Below are 22,724 nucleotides of genomic sequence, written 5' to 3'. Positions count from 1 at the left end.
TGTTCTGTTTTGTATTTTACTTATCACTGTTTATTACTTCTTTTCTTCTGCTTACTTTGGGTAAAGTTTCATCTTCCTTTTTCTAGATCTTAAGGAGAAGAGGAGATCACTGACTTGAAGGCTTTAATCTAGATATTTGATGCTATAAATGTCTCTGTTAAGTGGTGCTTTAATACTTTGATAGGCTGTTTTCCCTTTTCATTCAGTTCAAAATATTTTCTCATTTCCCTTCTAGTTTATTCTTTGAACTGGATTATTTAGAAGTATATTATTTAGTTTCTAAATATTTGGGAATTTTCCAGATATTTTTGTTACTTGTTTTTAATTTAATTCCATTGTATTAAGACAATATGCTTTACATATGATTTGAAGACTTTTAGATTTAGTTAGACCTGTTTCATGGCCCATTTAAGATTTGGGTAAATGTTCTGTATGTATTTGACAGCAGGCATTCTGCTGTTATTAGAAGTATTCCACAAAGGCCAATTAGGTCAAGTCAGCTGACAGTGCTGTTGAAGTCTTTATTGTATCTTTACAGATTTTTTTTGTCCAATTGTTCTGAGTTATCAAAAGAAGATTACTAAATCTCTAATTCTAACTGTGGATTTGTCTATCCCTTTTAGTTCCAGAAGTTTTTGCTTCATACATTTTCTCATAAGTTTTCATTTTTTTCTACCCACCTTATTGTGAAATACAATGCAGAATTTTTTTGTGTTTTAAAGCTCTGCTACTTAGTGCTTAAATGCTTAGACTTGTTATGTTCTCTTAATGAACTGATTCCATTACAAAATGACCTTCTGTATCATTGGCAATATCCCTTGCTCTGAAATTTCATTTGTTTGAAATTAGCAGTGCCAATTCAACTTAAAAAAAATTTAATATTTATTCATTTTTGAGAGAGAGAGAGAGAGAAAGATAGAGATAGTATGAGCAGGGGAGGGGCAGAGAGAGAGGGGCAAACACAGAACCTGAAGCAGGCTCCAGGTTCTGATCTGTCAGCACAAAGTCCCATGTGGGGCTTGAACTCAGGAGCCTTGATATCATGACCTGAGCCAAAGTGAGATGCTTAACTGACTGAACCACTCAGGTGCTCAACTTTCTTTTGATTAGTATTGGCATGGATATCTTTTGTCATCCTTTTACTTTTTAGTTATTTTTGTCTTTATATTTCAATATAAGTTTGTATTTTATCTATTCTTTTAGGCAGTATATAGTTGGCTCTTGCTTTTTTATCATTTGACAATCTCTGCCTTTTAATTAGGGTATTTAGATCATTTAACTTGACTACTGATATGGTTGAGTTTGACTAATTTTTTTTTCTACTTGTCTTATCTGGTCTTTATTCTCTTTTCCTCTTCTTTGGTTTTTTTCTTATGATTTCATTTTATCTACGTTGGTGGCTTATTAATTATAATTCTATTTAGTGTCTAGTGTAAATGTTAAAGTATTCATCTTTAACTTTTAACGGTCCAACTTTAAGTAATATTATACCAATGCACTTACAGTGTAAAAATTTTACAGCAGAATACTTCCATTTTCCCCTCCTATTCTTTGTGCTATTGTTGTAACGTGTGCTTTGAACAGTCAATTATATTTTAAAGAGACTTCTATCATGTCACCTGTGGGTCTGTTTCTATCGAATAATTTCTCTTGCTATGGGTGGTACTTTTCTACCTCTTTGCATGTCGATTATGTTTTAAGTGGACACCAGACACTGAATTTTACCTTGGTGAATGCTGAACATTTTTGTATTTCTGTAATCTTCTTGAGCTTTGTTCTCTATGAAGTTAAGCCTCTTGAAAATGATTTCATCTTTCCAAGGCTTGTTTTTAAGCTTTGTCAGATGAGAACATAATAGTCTTTAGTGTAGGGCTAATTGTGCCCACTACCTTTAGACAATATCCTTCTGAGTACTTTACCATGAATTCATCACATATAAAATTCTTTTTTAAACTTACTTGAAGCAGAAACAGCAGATAACAGTGCCAAGTACAAATCCATTCTCTTTGGCTCAGTGTTGTTCACTAGAGCCAGTTTATCATCAGCATGACAGGCTGCCATTAGCCCAGCCCAGACAGCAGGATCACCTAAATATAGGAAATGTAGTAAGAAGCCTTATTAATATCAACATACTGATGAAAAACTATCAAAAATGAAAGTAAGAGTTTATAAATACCAAAAAATTAAATTAAAAATAAAATAAATTGTATCTCTTGAAAAAAATAATTTTCTTAAAGGAAAACTAATATATACTTCTTTCCAGAAGACATATTACTATATTCATTCTTCAAGATATGCCTTTATTCAAAAATACAGCAGAGGATGAGAAATATCCTATTACGCTCTTCCATGGCCTGTTAGCTCAGCTGCCTACAGTAGTGTACTACTGTGGAAAAGTAGAATAAGATAAAAACAGAGAGGGAGGTAAACCATAATAGACTCTTAAGTAGAGAGAACAAACTGAGGGTTTCTGGAGGGGAGGTTGAGGGGGGATGGGCTAAATGGGTGATGGGCATTAAGGAAGGCACTTGTGATGAGCACTGCTGTGTTACATGTAAGTGATGATTCACTAAATTCTACTACTGAAGCCAATTTTAAAAAAAGGAAAAGTCAATTATATTCACTTTCATCAGACACCAAGAAGTCTCAAAGAGACATTTATGTTCATCATTCCATCTCTGTGTTAAAGGTTCAATCATAGGGAAAGGAAGAGAACAGTCTTTCTCAGTTTTTAAGAAAAGTCTGAGTCAAAGGAGAAGCTCAAGACAACTCCATTTTCCTATGTTCTAACAGCCAATCGTAAAAGTCATTTTATCATTCCAAATGAAGCAATTCTATGATTATACATCTCTTCATCCATTTGCTCTTCCCTTCCTTCCTTCACACTATGACAGCTTCTTCTGGGGAGAGGGTGAGGCAGTGGAATGAGGTGACAATAATAGAGAGTATGTAGATAGATGCCTCTTCTTTAGAAAGGTAGTTGTGAAGAGAAGGTGAAAAAGAATTTGGAAGTTTAGAAGAGTTTTTATTTTTTGCTCTTTTAGTTGATAAGTCATATTTTACAGGTCAATATTTGCATGGCCAGTTAGTCTTGCTATCGTTAAAAACTAATAAAAATTGGGGTGCCTGTGTGGCTGTCGGTTAAGCATCCAACTTAGGCCCAGGTCACAATCTCGCGGTTTGTGGGTTCGAGCCCTCCATCAGGTTCTGTGCAGGCAGCTCAGAGCCTGGAGCCTGTTTCAGATTCTGTGTCTCCCTCTCTCTTTGCTTCTCCCCTGCTCATGCTCTGTCTCTGTCTCTGTCTCAAAAATAAATTAAAAAAATAATAATAAAAATAATTTAAAAATCTCACAAGGGGTGATGGCTAACAATATTGTCATTTAAACAAAAATTTTAGCTTAAGATTTTTTTTAATGTTTATTTATTTTTAAGAGAGAGGGACAGAGTGTGAGTGGGGGAAGGGCAGAAAGAAAGGGAGACAGAATCCAAAGCAAACTCCAGGCTCTGAACCATCAGAACAGAGTCTGTTGCGGGGCTCAAAGTCACAGACTTAAGATCATGACCTGAGCCAAAGTCAGATGCTTAACTGACTGAGCCATCCAGGCACCCCTTAGCTTAAGTTTCATATTTTTTTCTCACTAACTGCTCCATCTAATATACATCCCTTATTAAATGTCTGAAATGTTTGTCTACTTCATTTGTGGAGGATCAGTATTACTCCTATAATAGTATAAGAATCATTAGAAATCTTAGGCACATAAAAAATTTTTACAAAAAAATTAAATGTATATCACTATATCATAAAATAATTCCTGTCTGAAATAATGACTATTTTAAATAACAAAGGATACAATCAAATTCCAGAATAAGGAAATGGGAACCATTCCTTAGAACTTATGAGACCTGATGAATGTATAATGAAAAGCATGTAACTAGGTCTCAGATCTGAGTTTTAGGTCTAACAATGCCACTAATTAACTGTGTGCCAGCTTTCTCTTCACCTCAGGACTCATTTTTCTTTCTTTCTTTTTTTTTTTTAATGTTTTATTTATTTATAGGAGAGAGAGAGACAGCGTGAGCAGAGGAGGGTCAGAGAGAGAGGGAGTCACAGACTGAAACAGGCTCCAGGCTCTGAGCTGGCAGTCAGCACAGAGCCCGATGCAGGGCTCGAACCCATGAACCGCGAGATCATGACCTAAGCGAAAGTCGGACGCTTAACCGACTAAGCCACCCAGGCGCCCCAGGACTCATTTTTCTATAAAACAAGACAACTGAACTAGATGATGGTTCAAGTCTAACACCAAAAGTTCCAACTGAAATAAACTCAATTTCTGAATTTTTTTGTAGTTTCAAGTTTTTATTTCAATTCCAGTTACTTAATAATTTCTGAACATTAACTTATTCTAAGATTAAGTGAAGAACCCCCTTAGGGATCGTAGGGTATTCTATAGTTTAGATTACAGGAGAGAGGACATGGACATTAGTTGGCAGCAATTTCAAAAGAACTGCTCTTTTCATTTAGTCATCCACAAATATTCAGCAACTCAAATTCCATGTGAAACAAAGTGCTAATATAAAAAAATATANTCTCTGACCCTCCCCTGCTCACGCTGTCTCTCTCTCTCTCTCCTAGAAATAAATAAAACATAAAAAAAAATTAAAAAAAAAAAAATATATACTACAAACCTCATTTTTTTTTCATGTTTATTTTTTAGAGAGATAGACAGAGTGAGAGCAGGGGAGGGGCAGAGAGAGGAGGAGACACAGACTCTGAAGCAGGCTCGAGGCCCTGAGCTGCCAGCACAGAGCCCGATGCGGGGTTCAAACCCAAGAACCATGAGATCATGAACTGAGCCAAAGTCGGTACTTAAACAACTGAGCCTCCCAGCACCCCTCAGATTTTCTAAATATAGTTTGCTAAAAACATCTTTTAATATCACAGAAGCACTAATCTAGCAGAACTTGGATTTTTTAAAATTCAATTCCATATTCTTGGGATTATATTTAAATTTCTAAAAGGATTTCTTTGAATACCATCTATCAAAACTATACTTTATTCAACTACAAGGACTAGGTATATACTACTACCCATAACTACAATTATATTTACTTTTATTGGACTCTAAAACCAAGTCTCAAACAGGCACTCATCTTCATCTCTCAGGTGCTGTTTTAAGCATCTTTGAGTATATATTTCTCCAGATAAAATGGGAAAATAAGATCATTATGGAAGACTTTTTAAAAATTTATTGATTTTGAAAGAGAGAGAAAGGAAAAAGTGGGAGAGGGGCAGAAAGACAGGAGGAAAGAGAGAATTCCCAACCAGGCTCCACACTGTTAACACAGAGTCTGACACAGGGCTCGAACTCATGAACCATGAGATCATGACCTGAGCCAAAATCCAGAGTCAGATGCTTAACTAACTGAGCCACCAGGCACCCCTTGCCTTTTTAAAAAATCCAATACTTTCATGAAAACACCTCTAAAAATCAAAAGTTTATCCAATGTATAACAAAGACAAATCTAAATGTTTAAAGTCTCTTTTTGTTCTATTGCATAAATGAAACAAAGAATAAATAAGATGTTGTTCTGTTTGTTTTCACAAAATAATCTCCAAATTATTAGGTATTTTGCAGTTTAATTAGGATCTTTACAATTTATTATATTGTGAAGAGAACATTGGACTTATTTTGTACCATTTGTTTCCTAACCGTCCCTAGCCAAAAGCAAAAGTATTCTGATCTAACAAATGTTTGAAGTGCTCTGCAGGAATAAATTATTTAATGCTGTAAGTCATATTAAAAATAATATTATGTAAAAATACGCCTCACAAACCCACATTGATAGGTATTCCAGTCCTCTGGGGCCTTTTCCCAGCAGTGATAACAGAGTATGCTGAAGCAGTCGTATCTACTTCCTCAGTGAACAGTGTGATCAATGGTATACACACGACACAAAGAAGAGCTGGCCCAGGTGAGGCCATCAACTTGGTATTCCAACATTACCACAGAGCCCATCCCCACTCTTCAAGGAGCTAACTACCCATAAAGATAACTAAAATGACTAAACATGTTCATTAAATAATTTAGCAGCTATAGGTAAACCTCATTAAACCAGACAGATAGAAAACAGAAATAAAACTATTTCATGAAAATACAGAATTCAGATTTTCAATCAAGGGTAATTAAGTATTTTTATGCAGATATTCCTTTCAGCCTGTTTCAAGAACTGATTATCTCTTAATTATCAGAAGCCACATGTAGATAATCAAATAATATGCAAAATCTTATTTTCTTAAAACTCCCATTTATTTCATAAAAATAGAAAGTTAGTACCTATAAGCCACAAATGCAAGACCAACAAAATTTGAGTTAATGAAATGTATTATATTATATTCACCTGGAGAAAGAAGAGCTGCTTTCTGAATGGTCTTTAGTGCAATATTTTTTTCAGCTTCTGCTGAACTGGTTCCCATAGCTAACTGATTTACTGCAGTGTACAGTAATGCCTTCTACATAAGAGAAAAAGAAGAGGGTTAACAAATTATAGCTCCCTTGACTTTCAAACTGACTAAAAGTAGCACTATATTGGGTACGATGTAACCTCCTAAACCTAGGAAGAAAAACTGTTATTGTTTCATCAGTAATATTTAATAAGTAGGACAGTTCCTTTGTATTGCAAAAAACTAACCTTTCCATGATTTGAGTCCAAAATATGAGCCACGTTTCCTGCTACAGCACCTCCCTATAATAGAAAATACGTATTTAGATAAATGCATAAACATTCACAAATAGTGAAAATTAAGACTGATAATTCTTTCCATTAAATCATTTGAATGAAATCATTTGAATAAAATCAATGAATCATTGGTTTTATCATATTTACAAATTCCAAACTCCAGAAGTATCAATTTGTTACTACTTTAAGAGACAAGTTTAGAGTTTTAGGAAAGAAAATCTTTTCTATTATCTGGTCTTTTAAAATACAAAAAGTTATATAGTTTTATACCAAACACAAGTACATGCTTTCTAACATGTGAAAGACCGAAAGAGAAAAATAGAATCACAAAACTCATCTTAAGGTTCACATGGTTTTACTCCATGAAAATATTAGTATTTCAAAAATTTGTGTAGGTCCTGGTAAAATGAATACCCAAAGTTCAGAGATCCTGAAGCTAATCACTCCTTCAGTAATCAATTGAATACTAAAAATGAGAAATATCTACATATCATAGTTTTTGAAAAGTCTATTTGAATCCTTAATTTTTAAAAATTCAATTAGATATTTTACCTGGAAAACAAGTGATTTATAAGAATGATTTCATTTTAATTCAGAAATATGCTGTTCTCTTGATTTTGTATTGGAATTGTAGTATCAGAAATGTTTTCCACATCATATTTAGCATATAATGAATGTTAAAAACAAACTTAAAAAATACGTCAATATAAAATAAATCGAATTTGGATTGAAGAGAAAACAACACAGGAGTGCCTGGGTGGCTCAGTTGGTTGGGCGTCCAACTCTTGACTTTGGCTCTCAAATCTTAATCTCACAGTTTGTCAGTTCGAGTCCCATGTTGGGCTCTGCACTAACAGCATGGAGCCTGCTTGTTTTCTGTCTCCATTTCTCTCTGCCTTTCCCCCACTTGATCTCTTTCTCGCTCTCAAAAATAAATAAATTTAAAAAAAAAAAAACCCACAGAAAGTACAAGGAGGATTCAGGAGTTAGATCTGGGATGATCCATCACCACAAACACTGTGATATTACATAAGTTATTTAATATCTACATCTCAAGTGTCTGCTATAAAGTGGACATTAATTGCCACTACTTCATATGGTTGTTGGGATTAAATGACAAAATATATACAGTAGTTGGCACGTAATAAGTACTTTATTCTAGTAAGAATGATGATGTTCTAGGTTCTTTGAACTACCATGTGTGAGAACCAGTAGGAATAAAAAATAAAAACAGACCGCTCCCTCACTCCAGACAATAGAATTATTAGATGTAATAAGGTTCAAAACATATTAGCTACTACCATTATGTTTACCAACTAGTTAAGTAACTCTGAAAGGACTTAGTAACCACATAAGTTAACGAAATAGTTCATAGACTCTTAAAAATATCTGGCTAATGGGGCGGCTGGGTGGCTTAGTCGGTTAAGCGTCCGACTTTCGCTTAGGTCATGATCTCGCGGTTCGTGGGTTCAAGCCCCGCGTCGGGCTCTGTGCTGACTGCCAGCTCAGAGTCTGGAGCCTGTTTCAGAGTCTGTGACTCCCCCTCTCTCTGACCCTCCCCTGCTCACACTGTTTCTCTCTCCTAGAAATAAATAAAACATTAAAAAAAAAATTTAAAAAAAATCTGGCTATTATGAACTAAAATAAAATATATAATCCCTTTTATAGAACATCAATAACTTTAGGGCACCTGGGGGGTTCCGTTGGTTAAGCATCTGACTCTTGGTTTCAGCTCAGGTCATGATCTCACAGTTCATGAGTTTGAGTCCTGTGATGGGCTCTGCACTAACCGCATAGAGCTTGCATCGGCTTCTCTCTCCCCCTCTTTCTCTGCTCCTCCCTGGCTCACACTTTTTTTTTTCTCTCTCTCTCTCAAAATAAATAAACTTTAAAAAAAAAAGAATATCAATGACTTCACATTGTGTTTCACATTTTTAGATTTTAAACATTAGCAAAGTTCTAGCTCTTAATTTCTTTTTTTAAAAGATTTTTAAAGTTTACTTTTTTTTTGAGAGAGAGACAAAGCAAGCATAAGCAGGGGAGGGGCAGAGAGAGAGATACAGAGGATTTGCAGCAGGCTCTGTGATGTCAGCACAGACCCCAACACAGGGAACCCATGAACCAGGAGACCATGAGCCAACCTGAAGTCAGACACTTAACCAACTGAGTCACCTAGGCAACCCTCTAGTTTTTAATTTCTTATCTTTAAAGAGCATTTAGATAAAACTATCTTTAGGGATTCAAAAACACAAGAGTTAATTCTCCCTATATGACATCATAAACATAACCTAACCACATAGCCATTAACATAGTTTGTATGTATTCAAAAAAACAAAAGTCCACCCACTTCCATGTATCTTTCAGAATGCCTACCCAGGACAGTACAACAGTACATGAAAGAAACTCAGTGTACTACTTGTTGAATAACTAATGGAAAATCTGGCTGTATTCGTTATTTCCCAGAATGATAATGCTAATACTTCAAACATTATATTATTTACTACATCACAAATTACTTTATCTTTTTGCCAGAATTTAGAACATTACTCACCTTTGCACTTCGGTGAGTATACTGAGCAACTACCCGGGACAACAGAGACCAAAGAGCAGGATCAGCTGGGTTACTACAGAGATCATCGAAAGCAGAAAGCTTAGAGATGGGAGTCACTTTAACCACAAAAAGTAAAAGCAACCAACATTTTATGTTCAAAATCTTGTTAACATCTAAAACAGGTTCATATTAAGTGTCTATGTGTGAATGAAAGTACTTTAATTTTTAGAAAACACATTTCCTACATACACCAAGAGTGCTTATGAAAATAAGAAGGAAAAAATCAGTACTACAATGATTACAAAGCCATGAGATCTAATTATGAAAAGCTAACAAAATCTAATATGTTGTGTTCAAGGAAAACACAAGGAGATAAAAATTGTGGAAGGAAAACAAAGTACCTTTACAACACTTTACTGCTGAAAGCAAAACAAATAATCACTGTTGCTAGTAATAACAGCTTTCTATTTTCAAAATTTTGAAGACATTAATGAATATTTGAGTGGCCAAAAAATTCCTAAGACCATCCAAGTGAACAGTATCGTATAACAAATGGGCAATACCACAAGCTTAAGCATAAATATGGGCAAAAATAAATAAATAAAAGAATAAATAATGGCTTCTTTATTAAAATAAGGTTCAGGCCTTAACCTGAGTAAGTGCAAAATTTCTGTTCTCTTATCTCCTTATCAACCGAATTAAAAAAAACATATTTATAGATGAAATAATGTGTATGGTTAGTTGCCTGTCCCTAAGTGCAATTTCATAAAACCACATTCTGGTTTTCAAGTATATTTTATATTTATATTTATATTCCCAATGTCAAGCATCAATAAGCTCCTTAACTATAGTTACTCCAAGTTCACAAGCATGGAACTTACCTGTGAACAGCTTTAGATGCCTGTCTCTGCACTGCCACACTGCGGCCTTGTAGGGCATAAATTGCTGATGAAAGAAGGCACTTGTGATATTCACTGTCTTTCTGTTTGATGTGCTTCAGTAATTCATTAAGTGCTGCTTTTGACAGTGTTGGATCCTGCATTGTCAAACCTAGAGCACATAAGGCTTGAAGGCTTTCTGCAGTTGGTTCCTTTAAGATAGAGCTGTAAACATTTTTAATTGTCTATTAGCCAAAGTACACTAGTCTTTAAGTGTTAAAACACATTTAACATTTAACAGGAAAGCAATTTACTTAAAGAGTCACCAAACTAAGCCCAGCTTTAAGATAATTATAAAACAGACTCCTGAGCTTCTAGGGACAGCAATTTCCCAAAATGTCTAAAGTGTTAAAAATACCAAGGGCCTTTCACAGTGCAACAGCCAAATTTCTTTTCTGTTCATTATATTTAAGTTTTAAAAACAAATATAAATAGTGTTTTGTGGTTTGGGTTTTAGATAAATTCACCATATAACCATGTAAATAACCATAGATATCATCAGCTGTTATTTTATTAATTTATTCTAAAAATAAATATTTATTTATTTTGAGAGAGAGAGGGAGAGAGAGTGTGAGCAGGGAACAGGCAGAGAGAGAGAGAGGGAGAGGGAGAATCCCAAGCAGACTCCATACTCAGCAGAAGCCTGACACGGGGCTCGAACTCATGATCATGAAATCACAACCTGAGCAGAAATGAAGGGCTGGGCGCTTAACCAATTGAGCCACCCCAGCGCCTCTGCTATAATTTTTTTTTAAGTTTTAATTTTAAATGAAATTTTTATTTTATCAGTTTAATTTGAACAAGAAAGAGGAAAAAATCTCTTTGGGGACCAAAGAGGCCAACAGATAAAGCCAGTTAGAAATGCCTTCATTAATGTTTTAAGATCCTATTAGATCAAGTGATCAATTACTCTTTTAAACAAAAAATAATACACACACAGTACAGGATGTTTTGAAGGACTGGGTGGATCCAGAGCTAAGAATTAAGCCATGATCTCCAGTTCCACCTTGGTTATCAGTTCACAACTGGTTCAGTCTAATCCTTTTTGTTCACTGAAAGGATCCAACATTAAAACCTCCATGTTACACTGTTCTAAATTTTAATTCAATGTTTAAGTATCTGGTCTTGTTAAGTGTTGATGTCAACTATACATACCATTTAAATAGCAATGTCTTGGCTACGTCCATTTTTCCCTGTTTATACTCCGTTATTGCCAGAGCTGTCAAGATATGCGCTTTGTCCTGTTCTGATTCAACAATAGACAAGGCTCTTTCATAGGCTATTACATAGAGTTGGAAACAGAAAAAAAACAATATAAACACAATCCTGGTTGACAAATAGTGAGATTTCTCCCTTTCTAATCTTATTTTTTTAAGGTCTAACTATAATAACATGTTATTTTCCCTTATTTTCAAGTGGACAGAACAAACATTTATAATAATCTAACATGGTTTAGCTGGTCCAAAGTGATATTGGGCATATTATTAGGGTTATTATGGAACATCCCCCAACTTCTATTTTTCTAGGGAACTCTTTAAGAGATGTGAAGACCTGTAGCCATTGAGATATCATGAAAATTCTCACATGCATACAGTAACTCCATCAGATTATAGATACTTAAAGTGAGCTGCACACATATAGGTTGGGTCTTATATGGACTCAATGAGCATTTCTGGAGAAAATAAAAACACACTATTACTAACAATGGTCAAGGTCTTCATTTATCAGAAATTTACATTTAAGCAAATACCTATTTTCAAATGGTAACTCATACATGTACCTTAAACTTGGGCCTCAGTTTCCTCATGTAAATAATAAAGATAAATACTCAGCTCAGAACATTGCTGTGAGGACTATTCATCATAATAATGTATTAAGTGAAGGAACATAAAAAAAGTACCCAGTGCCATTCCTGGTTACTAGTTGGATTTTAATAAACATTACAAGCCCTATTCCCATTTCAATGTTCCATCTTCCTATATGTAAGTGTGTTGTGATTAAATTCCACTCAGCCCTAGAAAACGAAGATGTGTCCTTAAGCATCAAGCAACATACTCACCTTTGCTGCTTTCCTTATATAGACCTTTCATAAATAAAGCCAATGCAAAACCTATGATGTCTTCTAACTCTTCAAGAGGTGTTGACTTAAAAGCCTGGATAGCTTTATCATATTCACCAATGGAACTAAGAAACAAAATAAAACTTATTTTTAATATTAAAACAAATTTTGGCTTATATCATAGAAATACAAAGAGATACTAAGGTTCTTTTAATACATTGACCTACCTCATCTATCACTGTTAAAGCTATTGAAAAGATAAAAGGTGTATCGTTTATTTCAAATAAGATGTACTGGGATAATTTAATTTTACAATCTGCTTCCTTTAAATGACATGTGAAAGTGATTAGTTCTGCTAAATTACACCGTCTTTCTTATTAACAAACTTGAACTAAAATACCAAGCAAAAAAATTAATTTCAAGTTGACATGTATACAGAACTCTTTAAGCTAAATATGTGGGTTGAATATTACCCTGTGGGTATGGTCTGAACATCTTTGACAAGCTTAACTAAAGTTATAAAATATCTAGACAAAATCAAACCTAGCCTTTGTGTAAACTGTTTACCTGCACATCCTTCTTTTTTTTTTTTGGAAAGTATAAAGATACACTAAATTCCACAGACAAAACTATAGATTATCTTTTCTGTATTTAATAGAAAGAAAAGTAAAAATTGTTATATATGATAAATGTACAATAACATTTTAATAAAAAAAATAATTATTTAAAAATGAAGAGAAGCTGTCACCACCTGGAAATGATGCACTATATCTTTAAGATTCTTATTTCTGGAATCCATCACTACAATCACAAGCTGTTTCTATTTTTAATGCGTTATCGGAAATCTTTTTAGAAAATGCTTTTAATCTTGAGGAGTGTGTGTGGGAGCTAAAAATATAATCTCTGATTCCGAAATTAGTCTCATAGAGGTGAAAGATTTTAAAAAGCAAAAAATTTAAAAATTTTTTAAATAAAAAACTCAAATTTTGATAAATATTTTGATGAAGGAAAGAGGGCTAACTTTAATTGTTTATGGATACATACATATATTATTTTCTAAAATAAACACTATCTTCAAACATGTGATTATTTTTGTAGAGAAAAGAACTAGAAAGGGCACAAGGTGCTTCAACTTGACTTGTAAATTTTTTCTTTGGAAAAAAAAAAACCCACCCTGAAGACAATGGACAGTTTTAAGATCTGTTATATTTGAGCAATACTATTCATTAAATTATGTTCTATACTACTTACTACATTTGCATGTTTAATATATTTCATAATAAAACAAATTAAAAAGACCATCTATTTTCAATAGGAGATAGAGATTTTCTTCTAAAATATTTACATCAAAACTAAAGAGAATGGATACTTGTTCCATAGAAGCTCTTTCTACTTATCTTTGGCTACAACAAAATCTTAGAAATAAGATTACCTTGGGGCACCTGGGTTGGCTCAGTCAGTTAAGTGTCCGACTTCGGCTCAGGTCATGATCTCCCAGTTTGTGGGTTCAAGCCCCACGTCGGGCTCTGTGCTGACAGCCAGCTCAGAGCCTATAGCCTGTTTCAGATTCTGTGTCTCCCTCTCTCTCTGACCCTCCCCTACTAAGGCTGTCTGTCTGTCTGTCTCAGAAATAAATAAAACATTTAAGAAAAGAAAGAAAGAAAAGAAAGAAAGAAAGAAAGAAAGAAAAAGAAAGAAAGAAAGAAAAAGAAAGAAAGGAAGAAAGGAAGGAAGGAAGGAAGGAAGGAAGGAAGGAAGGAAGGAAGGAAGGAAGGAAGGGAGAGAGATTACCTGATACATAATATCTTCCTGTCTATGGATAAGATTCAGTTTCACCATTATAAAAGGAAATAGCTGGCTACCTCAGATCTCTACTATGTATCTTTAAAAGATGTAGACACTAACCTCAAAATACCAAACTACAGTTCTGATCGTTCAACAATTTGGGGGCAGTTCGCAGCTTGAGGAACACTTCCCTAACTAAAGCCAAAAAGCTTCCCCCCATAACACTTCTATTCTCCAAACCTAATTCTATTCTCTAAAATACCTAGGTTTTAATCTTTTTTTTAAATTCTTTTTAGGTCAAAAGTCTTTGAGAATCTGAAGAAAGCTATATGGCTCTCTCTCCAACCCAAAATGCACGTACACAAAAAAATTTTTGTAGTTGTATTTATTTATTTTTTTAATGTTTATTTATTTTTGAGAGAGAGACAGGGAGAGCATGAGCAGAGGAGGGGCACAGAGAGAGGGGGAGACACAGAATCTGAAGCAGGCTCCAAGCTCTGAGCTGAGAGCTCAGAGCCTAATGCAGGACTTGAACCCACAAATCGCGAGACCATGATCTGAGGAAATAGGACGCTTAATCAACTGAGCCACCCCCAGGCACCCCTTTGTAAAATTTTATTTTTTTTTATTTTTATTTTTTTTAATGTTTTATTTATTTCTAGGAGAGAGAGAGAGAGAGACAGCGTGAGCAGNTACGGATACATACATATATTATTTAATATTAATTATATATATTTATATAACATATGTAATACAAACATTAATACATATATTAATGGGTCTCTAATGTCTATTCCCAATGTAAATATACACAGCAAGCAAATCAGAATAAATCCAGTTCCTCTTCCAATTAACTAGGGTTCTACTATAACAGACAGCACCTCCTCTCTTTGAAATGTTCTCTTGTATACTCCACAACCATCAGTTCTAAATCTGCTTCTCACTAAAGCACAGTGCCGTTACAGAACAGGAAACTATTAACACAGTCCAGTATTGAGGGAATTATGTACCAGGGGAGATCATCATCAGCCCACTCATCTCTACATGTGCTACTACTCTGAAAATTCAACCTCAGTAGTCCCGTAGCTTTCATCAGAAAAATCTAACAGAGTCACAGAATCAATGGGAAAAAAATATGCTCACCATAACAATCTGCCATAATTTCTAACTGTAACATTATAAGTATCTTGGTCTTCTGCACTTTGTAACAGTAACATTCCTCTAAAAAAAAAAAAAGGACAGGCATTTTATTTATTTTTTTTTTACAGTGAAAACCACTTTTATTTTTTTTCTTAAAGNACCAACAGTGTAGGAAGGTGCCCATTTCTCCACATCCTCGCCAGCATCTAGAGTTCTCTTGATTTTCTCATTTTAGCCACTCTTTCTCATTTAGCATGAGGTGGTATCTCAGTGTGGTTTTGATTTATATTTCCCTGATGAGGAGGGATGCTGAACATCATTTCATGTGTCTGTTGGCCATGTGGATGAAGGACAGGCATTTTAAATTAACTATGTGTAATAGCATTCTTTTAGACTTACTCTTCTTCTTTAACTGAATCTACAGATTTTTATTTTCTTCATTTAATTCTGTTAATTCTTTAATCCCAATTATAACAACTTTCATATATTAGTAAGTTGGTACAATAAAAACACTTCATATTTAGATTTTAGACTGTCAAGAAAGGAACTTAAATAAGGTGATCTCTTAGTAAGTGAAATCATTTATCACACTTGAGTTTTAGATATTCCAAAAAATTTAACCTAAATACAGGAAACAATGGTGTCTCTCACTATTTTAAGTTTTGACATTATCTCTAGTATACAGCAACAATCTTAAAAATATTTATATACTTGTAGTTTAAGTTAGGAAGCCAGGAAATTGAGTGCTTTCATGTGCCCTTACCTGTTACTTATAGAAAATATTTAATCAATACTTATTTAAGAAAGAAAAGATTCATCAGGAGTCCCTAAAGGCTTATAATAAATACATCAATATGTGACATGCCTCATTTTTATCTTCTCGTGTTCAGTCCCCTTTGGCAAGCAGAAAAATGTCTTAACTAATAGGAGTTGGATATTTAGTAAGTTTTTTAAATTTTATTTTTCCTTTAAAAAGGATGATCTAGGGAGAAACACCCAAGTGATGTTACATGAAAAACAAAATATTTGCCAAAGAAGTCTAAGACAGTACTACACAGTATTACTATACTATAATGGTTAGATTTATACCTAATTTGTGGTCTCAAGCCTCAAATACTTGTCTAAGGCAGAAAACAATGGCAGTGATCAGTCAAGAAGATTGGTGCATATCCACATGACTGTGGAGTGGCTATTTTAAGTTGAAGGTGTAACTAGTTGCTAGTTTCACAATATTTGCGATTAAAGTTATATACAAAAAAACAGCAAGCACTCCAAAGTTAATCTTATTTGTGTAAAAATCCTGCTCACCATTGTATTCTATCATATTTCTACAGTTTGTTTACTAAGCTTATTATAACATTGAAAGACATAGAAATGAGGCTTTTCATAAATTCCCACATATACCTGAAAAAAATAACTTCTTGATTACATAGCCTCCGGTACCACCTAGTGATGACTCCTTTGAACTACTAAGAGATGCATGAAAGGGCATGGCAAGGACACCTCAATGACTTTTTTTCTGACCAAGTTTCTTCTAGGTATCTTTTTTTATATTTAGGGCAATGATACATGCAATTAGGTCTTTTAACTTTTCATCTAGTATTCCCAACATTAACAGTCATTTTCTTATTCACCAATCAATTAATGTGCAGAGAATAAACCTTCAAGTTGATTTCATTGCCTATCACCTCCTTGGTTGGTCATTTCACTCGAGCACACTGCCCTTGTTTTTTCAACATGCCAAGTTCACTCCTGTTTCAGAGCACTTGCTCTCACTGTTCCTTCTGCCCGGAATGCTGTTACCCTCTTGAATGGCTTACAGCCTCACTTCATTCAGGCCAAGCCTCAACTGCCTCTTTAGTAAACCTATTACTCGCTAAATCTGTCTCAAATTCGATGCCTGCCTCTCTACCCCATTTTGATTTTCTTTCTTAGCAATTATTACCATTACAGACGTTTATAAGTTTATCATACATCTCCTCACCACCAGGTCAGAAGCTCCATGAGAATGGAGCCTGTGTCTGTTTTATTTCACTGCTCAAGTGCCATTGTCAAGGACAATGCTTGGCACACAGCAGTTCAAAAACTATGTACTGAATGAATAAAATATAGTAGATCTTAAAGTGATTCAGACAAGTATATTATAATGTTCTCATTTCTCCTCTGAATGAACCTACATATTTTTTAAATAAAGCTAAGCAAGTCTAAAGAGACAGATTTTTCTAAAACAAAATCTGGGAGACTTTTCAGTTTGATTTTGGTTTTTTCTCCTGTGTCTCTCTCTCTCCAGTTGAGTAACAGAAACCAAAAAATATAGCTGAAAATTTAAAACTGCATCTTTAAAAATGTGATAATAGATAATGAGAGACCAGTAAAGGAATCAGAACATTTGTTTAGTACCTTTTTCACGAACTGTAAATAAATTTTAAAAAGCCAAGGGATAAATAGAGATCACTTTTAATTAAATGTAGAGTTTACCTTTGGTATGCATCTGCTGCTTCTTTTTTCAGTTGTAGATGTTCATTTAAGTAACCCAACATTGTGAAAGCTGGAGCATAATTCTGAATTCTTTCTGGAAATCCAAAAATATCTTTTCATTACATGTGCATCCTGGTTATATTTGTAAAATGTTAGTCTTATTTTCAATACCTTTAACACCAGGTTATTTCTTGAGATCAGTGCTATTAAGAATAGTCTCATTTTTATCTTGACTATAAAATACTAGTAATCATTTTGTAACTGTTTTAAGTTATTGAATATTTTATAATGATTTATAGTTTCTAGTTATGCTTTAAAGTCTAAACATTGTTATCCACAAAGGTGTCATAATTTGAAATTGTAGCTTATGTTAACACTAGTCACGAAATTTATAAGGAAAATCAGTTCTGTGGCTAATCACTTAATCTTTCCTGCAATTTTTTCAGTTCTGTTCCAATTTCTATGTGTTTTTAAAAATTTAATTCAGTACTGTACAGTGGAAACAGGATGATTTGGGCACTTTCAATGCAGAATTTTGAAATTTTAATGTCAAAAAGCACCATGTATTTACTAATGCACAAAAAAGAATGAAATATATCTGATTTATTTAAAAGTAGTATTGGGAGGGGTGCCTGGGTGGCTCAGTTGATTAAGTGTTCAACTTCAGCTCAGGTCATGATCTCATGGTTTATGAGTTCAAGGCCTGCACTGGGCTCTGTGCTGACAACTCAGAGCCTGGAGCCTGCTTCAGACTCTGTTTTCCTCTCTCTCTGCCTCTCCACTGCACACACGCTCACTTGTTCTCTCTCTCAAAAATAAACATTAAAAAAATTTTTTTAAATAGTAGTATTGGGAAACAATCCAAATTTTGTAGAAAGCTAAATATTTACCTCTCTGTGTAAATCCTTTATAAATGTTACCCATTCTTATAGAAACTTACCAATAAAACTTACTATCCATACACTCTCACAGAGGCTTTAGTTATTTATTGGAGTCATTCATTTTGGCAAACCGCATAAGATGTTAGTGCTCTGAAGTGCTGATGTTTATAAACTAACTGCTTTCCACTCAAGTATCCCAGGCCCAATGCAAGAAGAGTATTACAATCCTCTCCATACCTATGATGACAAATGTTCTCTTCTGTTTATCAGTTTATCTGATTCTTCCTAATATTAAACTACCCATATGCCTGCTTAAACTTCTTTCTCCTTTATTAGAATTTTGTCAAGGTTTAAATAAAAGACCAGCAAAACTAACATTTCTTGAGCATCCAATGTACTTTGCATATCATTTTGTATAAATCATCCCATTTAAACTCTAAGCAATAGGTACTTTTAGTATTATAGATGAGCAACCTAAACTCAGTTTGGTAATTATGATCAAGGTTTCATCAAAGCTAAGAGGAGGAGAAGAGATTAAAAGCCGCTGGTGGTTTTCCACAGCCCACCTCCCATCATCACAAGTGCACTCCTGAATTAAGTGCCACCTATCTCACCCACCTTCCCTCCAGTAACCATCAGTTTGTTCTGTATAGTTAAGAGTGCGTTTCTTGGTTTGTCACCTCTCTTGTTTTTTAAACCTTGCTAATTTGTTTTGTTTCTTAAATTCCACATATGAGTGAAATCATATGTTATCTGTCTTTCTTCTTTGACTTCTTTGACTCTATTTTTTTCTGTTTGACTTATTTCAGTTATTTGACTTACTATACTCTAGCTCCATCCATGTTGCTACAAATGACAAGATTAAACTGGTAATAAAACTAGTAGTTTTATTAAGGAAGAAAGGAAATTTTTACAATAGATAGTTAATGAAACTTCACCATTCTGTCCTTTTCCTAAGCCTCTACGTCTTTTTCCAGTATTTTGAAGAAAAATCAGGTGTTAAAGTGGGTGATTAAACACACTAATTTGGAATTTAAAGCATATTATCTCATTTAATTTTCACATCTCTACCACCTAGATATTATTAACTCTATTCCAAAGTTAATACTAACCTTCTATTGCAAGGTTAATAGAAGTTACAAGAAGTAAAATTCTTGGCCTAACACTGTAGAGAAATAAATGGCAGAGACAGAACAGCAACAACTCAGGCCTATTATGTTCCAAAATGCTTTGGTCTACAACATGGAAATCAGTTTTACTGTGATCATCAGCAATTTTCATCTTTAAAAGTCCTTATATAATTTGAAAAGGAGACTACTTAACCCTTGGAGGGAAAAAAAGGCAAATTCATGTCTTAAGCAACACTAATATTTTACTTGGAATTAACTAATTTTAAAACTTCTTTAAACTGTTTCAACAATTTACTCAAATATTGAGTTATGGGGCACCTGGGTGGCTCAGTCAGTTGAGCGTCTGACTTCCGCTCAGGTCATGATCTCACAGTTTGTGGGTTCGAGCCCCACGTTGGGTGCTGAGCTGATGGCTCAGAGCCTGAAGCCTCCTCGGATTCTGTGTCTCTCCCTCTCTCTGCCCCTCCCATGATGATGCTCTGTCTCTGTCTCTCAATAATAAATAAACATTAAAAATATATATATAATATATTGAGTTATTCAAACATTGAGTACCTTACCTATGTATTTACTCAAAACCACTTGTGCTGCTGGAATAGCATTCATCTGAATGATGTTGTACCGGTACAGCTCAGTATCTCTGTTGCTTTTATCTTGCAATGTTGTACAGACCCAATAAGCATAACCTATTGCTCCCTCGGTCTTTAAAAATGACAATGTGCAAAAGTGAATATAAGGTAATAAATATACCAATAAAAATTATAAGATAGCAGATTTCAATACAGTAAATATTACATCTTAGTCTTCTTTAAGTCAACTGCTAAATACCTGTAATAAAGAGTCACTGTGATACAACAGAGCTCAGAGCATAGTTAAATCACTTGCTTCAAATCTGAGTAGAAAAATCACATGGGATTAAATAAAGTGCAAAAAACAGCTCCACCGAATGAGTTGATTTCCTTCTCTCAGCACCATTTTTAGAGATAAAACTACTAATAACCAAATTCTAAAACACATTTGTAAATAATCGAGAAATGTCAACTTAGTCCTTATCTCAAGTTGATTTTTCTCTAAGGTCTTGGTTTCTATGCTAAATGACTACTATATCTATTAAATCCCATGTCATTTCTTCCTCAGCTTTTGAAAGATAACACAAGATGAATATGAGAAGCTCTTTAAAGACAGCCTATCTATTTCTAAGATAGAATAAAGAGTAGAGACAACTGCTGTTATTAACTTCTGATACCACTCTGTACTAGTTTTCTTAACAAGGATAATACTTTATTCATAAATGAATCTTCAAGAATGTTCAAATTCTTACATGCATACTGAGTTCTGTAGTGTGCCTGAAAAGATCCATGGTGTCATAACTTCCAACTGTCTCTGCGATAAGAGCCTATAAAAGGAAAAAAGAGGTTCTTAATGCGTTTAAAAGGAAAAATAACAGCAAGTGAAATTACTTGTCAAAACCAAAGGTTTATTAGCTGTAGTAGCTCTAATCTTGGCTACTACAGTCCCATGGCTCAGAGGAGAGAATGACTTGTTAAATTGGCCCTTAAACTGACAAATGCTTTCAAAATTCCCTCTGCAATCAGGCAATGGTGCAATAATCCACATAAAATTCCTCAGAACACTGATAAAGAAAGCTGTGCTACCTTCTCCCTTCTCTTTCACCCTTAATCCATTCATACTGGTATTTGTGTGGAATAGGGTTCTTAATCTTAGGATCATCTTGGATTCACCTGGGTAGGCTTTTTAAAAAAGGAGGTTCTTACCCCTAGATTTCAAGTTTCCACAGACCTGGGGTAGAGTCTCAATATATTTATTTTTCAAAAGTGCCTCAGGATTTTAAATAATATACTCATGCCTTTAACTTTATAGGCTAAGAGGTAAATTTAAATCACTTTCAAACTCCTATATCTTTTATTTTAAAAATCAGGTTTACTTACTTATCATATGTTACTAATACTAAAAAATTAATATAAAGTCTTACTTCTATTACCATTTTGATTAAATTTACCAGTTAACTCCTGAAGTAAATTGTTTTTAAGAGTAAAAAGAACTGAGGGGCGCCTGGGTAGCTTAGTTGGTTGAGCATCTAACTTCACCTCAGGTCATGATCTCACAGTTTGTGGGGTCAAGCCCCACACTGGGGTTTGCACCTGCAGTGTGGAGTCTGCTTCCGATTCTGTCTCCCTCTCTCTCTCTCTCTCTGTCTCTTCCCCATTTGCATGCACGCCCTCTCTCTCTTTCTCAAAAATAAACATTAAAAAAATAAATAAAAAGAGCTGAAAAAGTAAAAAAAAACTTAGGTGACTGATTAGTGTCCAAAATATACTGACCTAGAGCAGTGCTACTCAAAGTCAAGTTCCTGGACCAGCATCAGCATCATTACTTGGAAGCAATTAGAAATGCAAATTCCTGGGCCCCCTGAGTCTAGCTTACACGGAGATTAGTAGTAATGCCATTAGCTCCCAGATGCTACCGCAGTTCATAGAAACCGGAGTTACTTTTCTAACTCTGCTTGTTTCACCAATTAACTAGAATTAGATACAAAAGTCAAAAGTAGAATAAAAGATATCTAAACTCTGATTGTTGATTTTCTGATATGGGTGATGCTCCTGCTATTCTCTGAAACAAAACAATCAACTACTTACTAATTCATTACAATTTCTCACTAGAAAGACCTTGGAGGCCACTTAGTCCAATCTTTTTCAGGCAAAGAAAATGAAATACAGCAGTGATATGTTAAAATCAGTCAGTGACAGACTCACACTCATAACCAAGTATCTGGTTTCCTATGGCAGTACAAAAAATCTTGAACTTTGAAGAAGCAGAGGAGGAATACTCATAAACAAGCAGCAAATCAACTATGAAGATTACAGAAAATGGGAAAACAGAATCCAAACAATCTTTGTCCATATTTTTTTTTTTGGTAAATGTGCATTAAACAATAGATTTCATTTTTTTTTTTAGCATAATAATGTCAGGCTGATGGAGCCCAAAGTCCCCCAAATCAAAGCT

At 34.3% G+C, this 22,724-nt stretch overlaps 1 protein-coding gene across 1 annotated transcript in view; it reads right to left on the bottom strand.

The window, feature by feature from the left end:
• SKIC3 (SKI3 subunit of superkiller complex) overlaps positions 1 to 22,724 on the bottom strand; it is an 81,611-nt gene that overhangs the window by 23,086 nt on the left and 35,801 nt on the right. Inside the window, exons 26-36 of the mRNA XM_077765225.1 lie at positions 21,022 to 21,096; positions 20,261 to 20,402; positions 17,690 to 17,783; positions 15,215 to 15,292; positions 12,287 to 12,411; positions 11,383 to 11,506; positions 10,171 to 10,392; positions 9,290 to 9,362; positions 6,691 to 6,744; positions 6,400 to 6,511; positions 1,959 to 2,087 (exon numbers count right to left, since the gene is read on the bottom strand). Coding sequence (XP_077621351.1) covers positions 1,959 to 2,087; positions 6,400 to 6,511; positions 6,691 to 6,744; positions 9,290 to 9,362; positions 10,171 to 10,392; positions 11,383 to 11,506; positions 12,287 to 12,411; positions 15,215 to 15,292; positions 17,690 to 17,783; positions 20,261 to 20,402; positions 21,022 to 21,096 — 1,228 coding nt within the window. The remainder of the gene's footprint in view (positions 1 to 1,958; positions 2,088 to 6,399; positions 6,512 to 6,690; positions 6,745 to 9,289; positions 9,363 to 10,170; positions 10,393 to 11,382; positions 11,507 to 12,286; positions 12,412 to 15,214; positions 15,293 to 17,689; positions 17,784 to 20,260; positions 20,403 to 21,021; positions 21,097 to 22,724) is intronic.

This window comes from Crocuta crocuta, unplaced genomic scaffold, assembly GCF_008692635.1.
Source record: "Crocuta crocuta isolate KB4526 unplaced genomic scaffold, BGI_CrCroc_1.0 scaffold645, whole genome shotgun sequence".
Lineage (NCBI taxonomy): Eukaryota > Metazoa > Chordata > Mammalia > Carnivora > Hyaenidae > Crocuta > Crocuta crocuta.
Note: the sequence above shows the minus strand (reverse complement) of the source record. Positions and strands in the feature narration are given on the sequence as shown.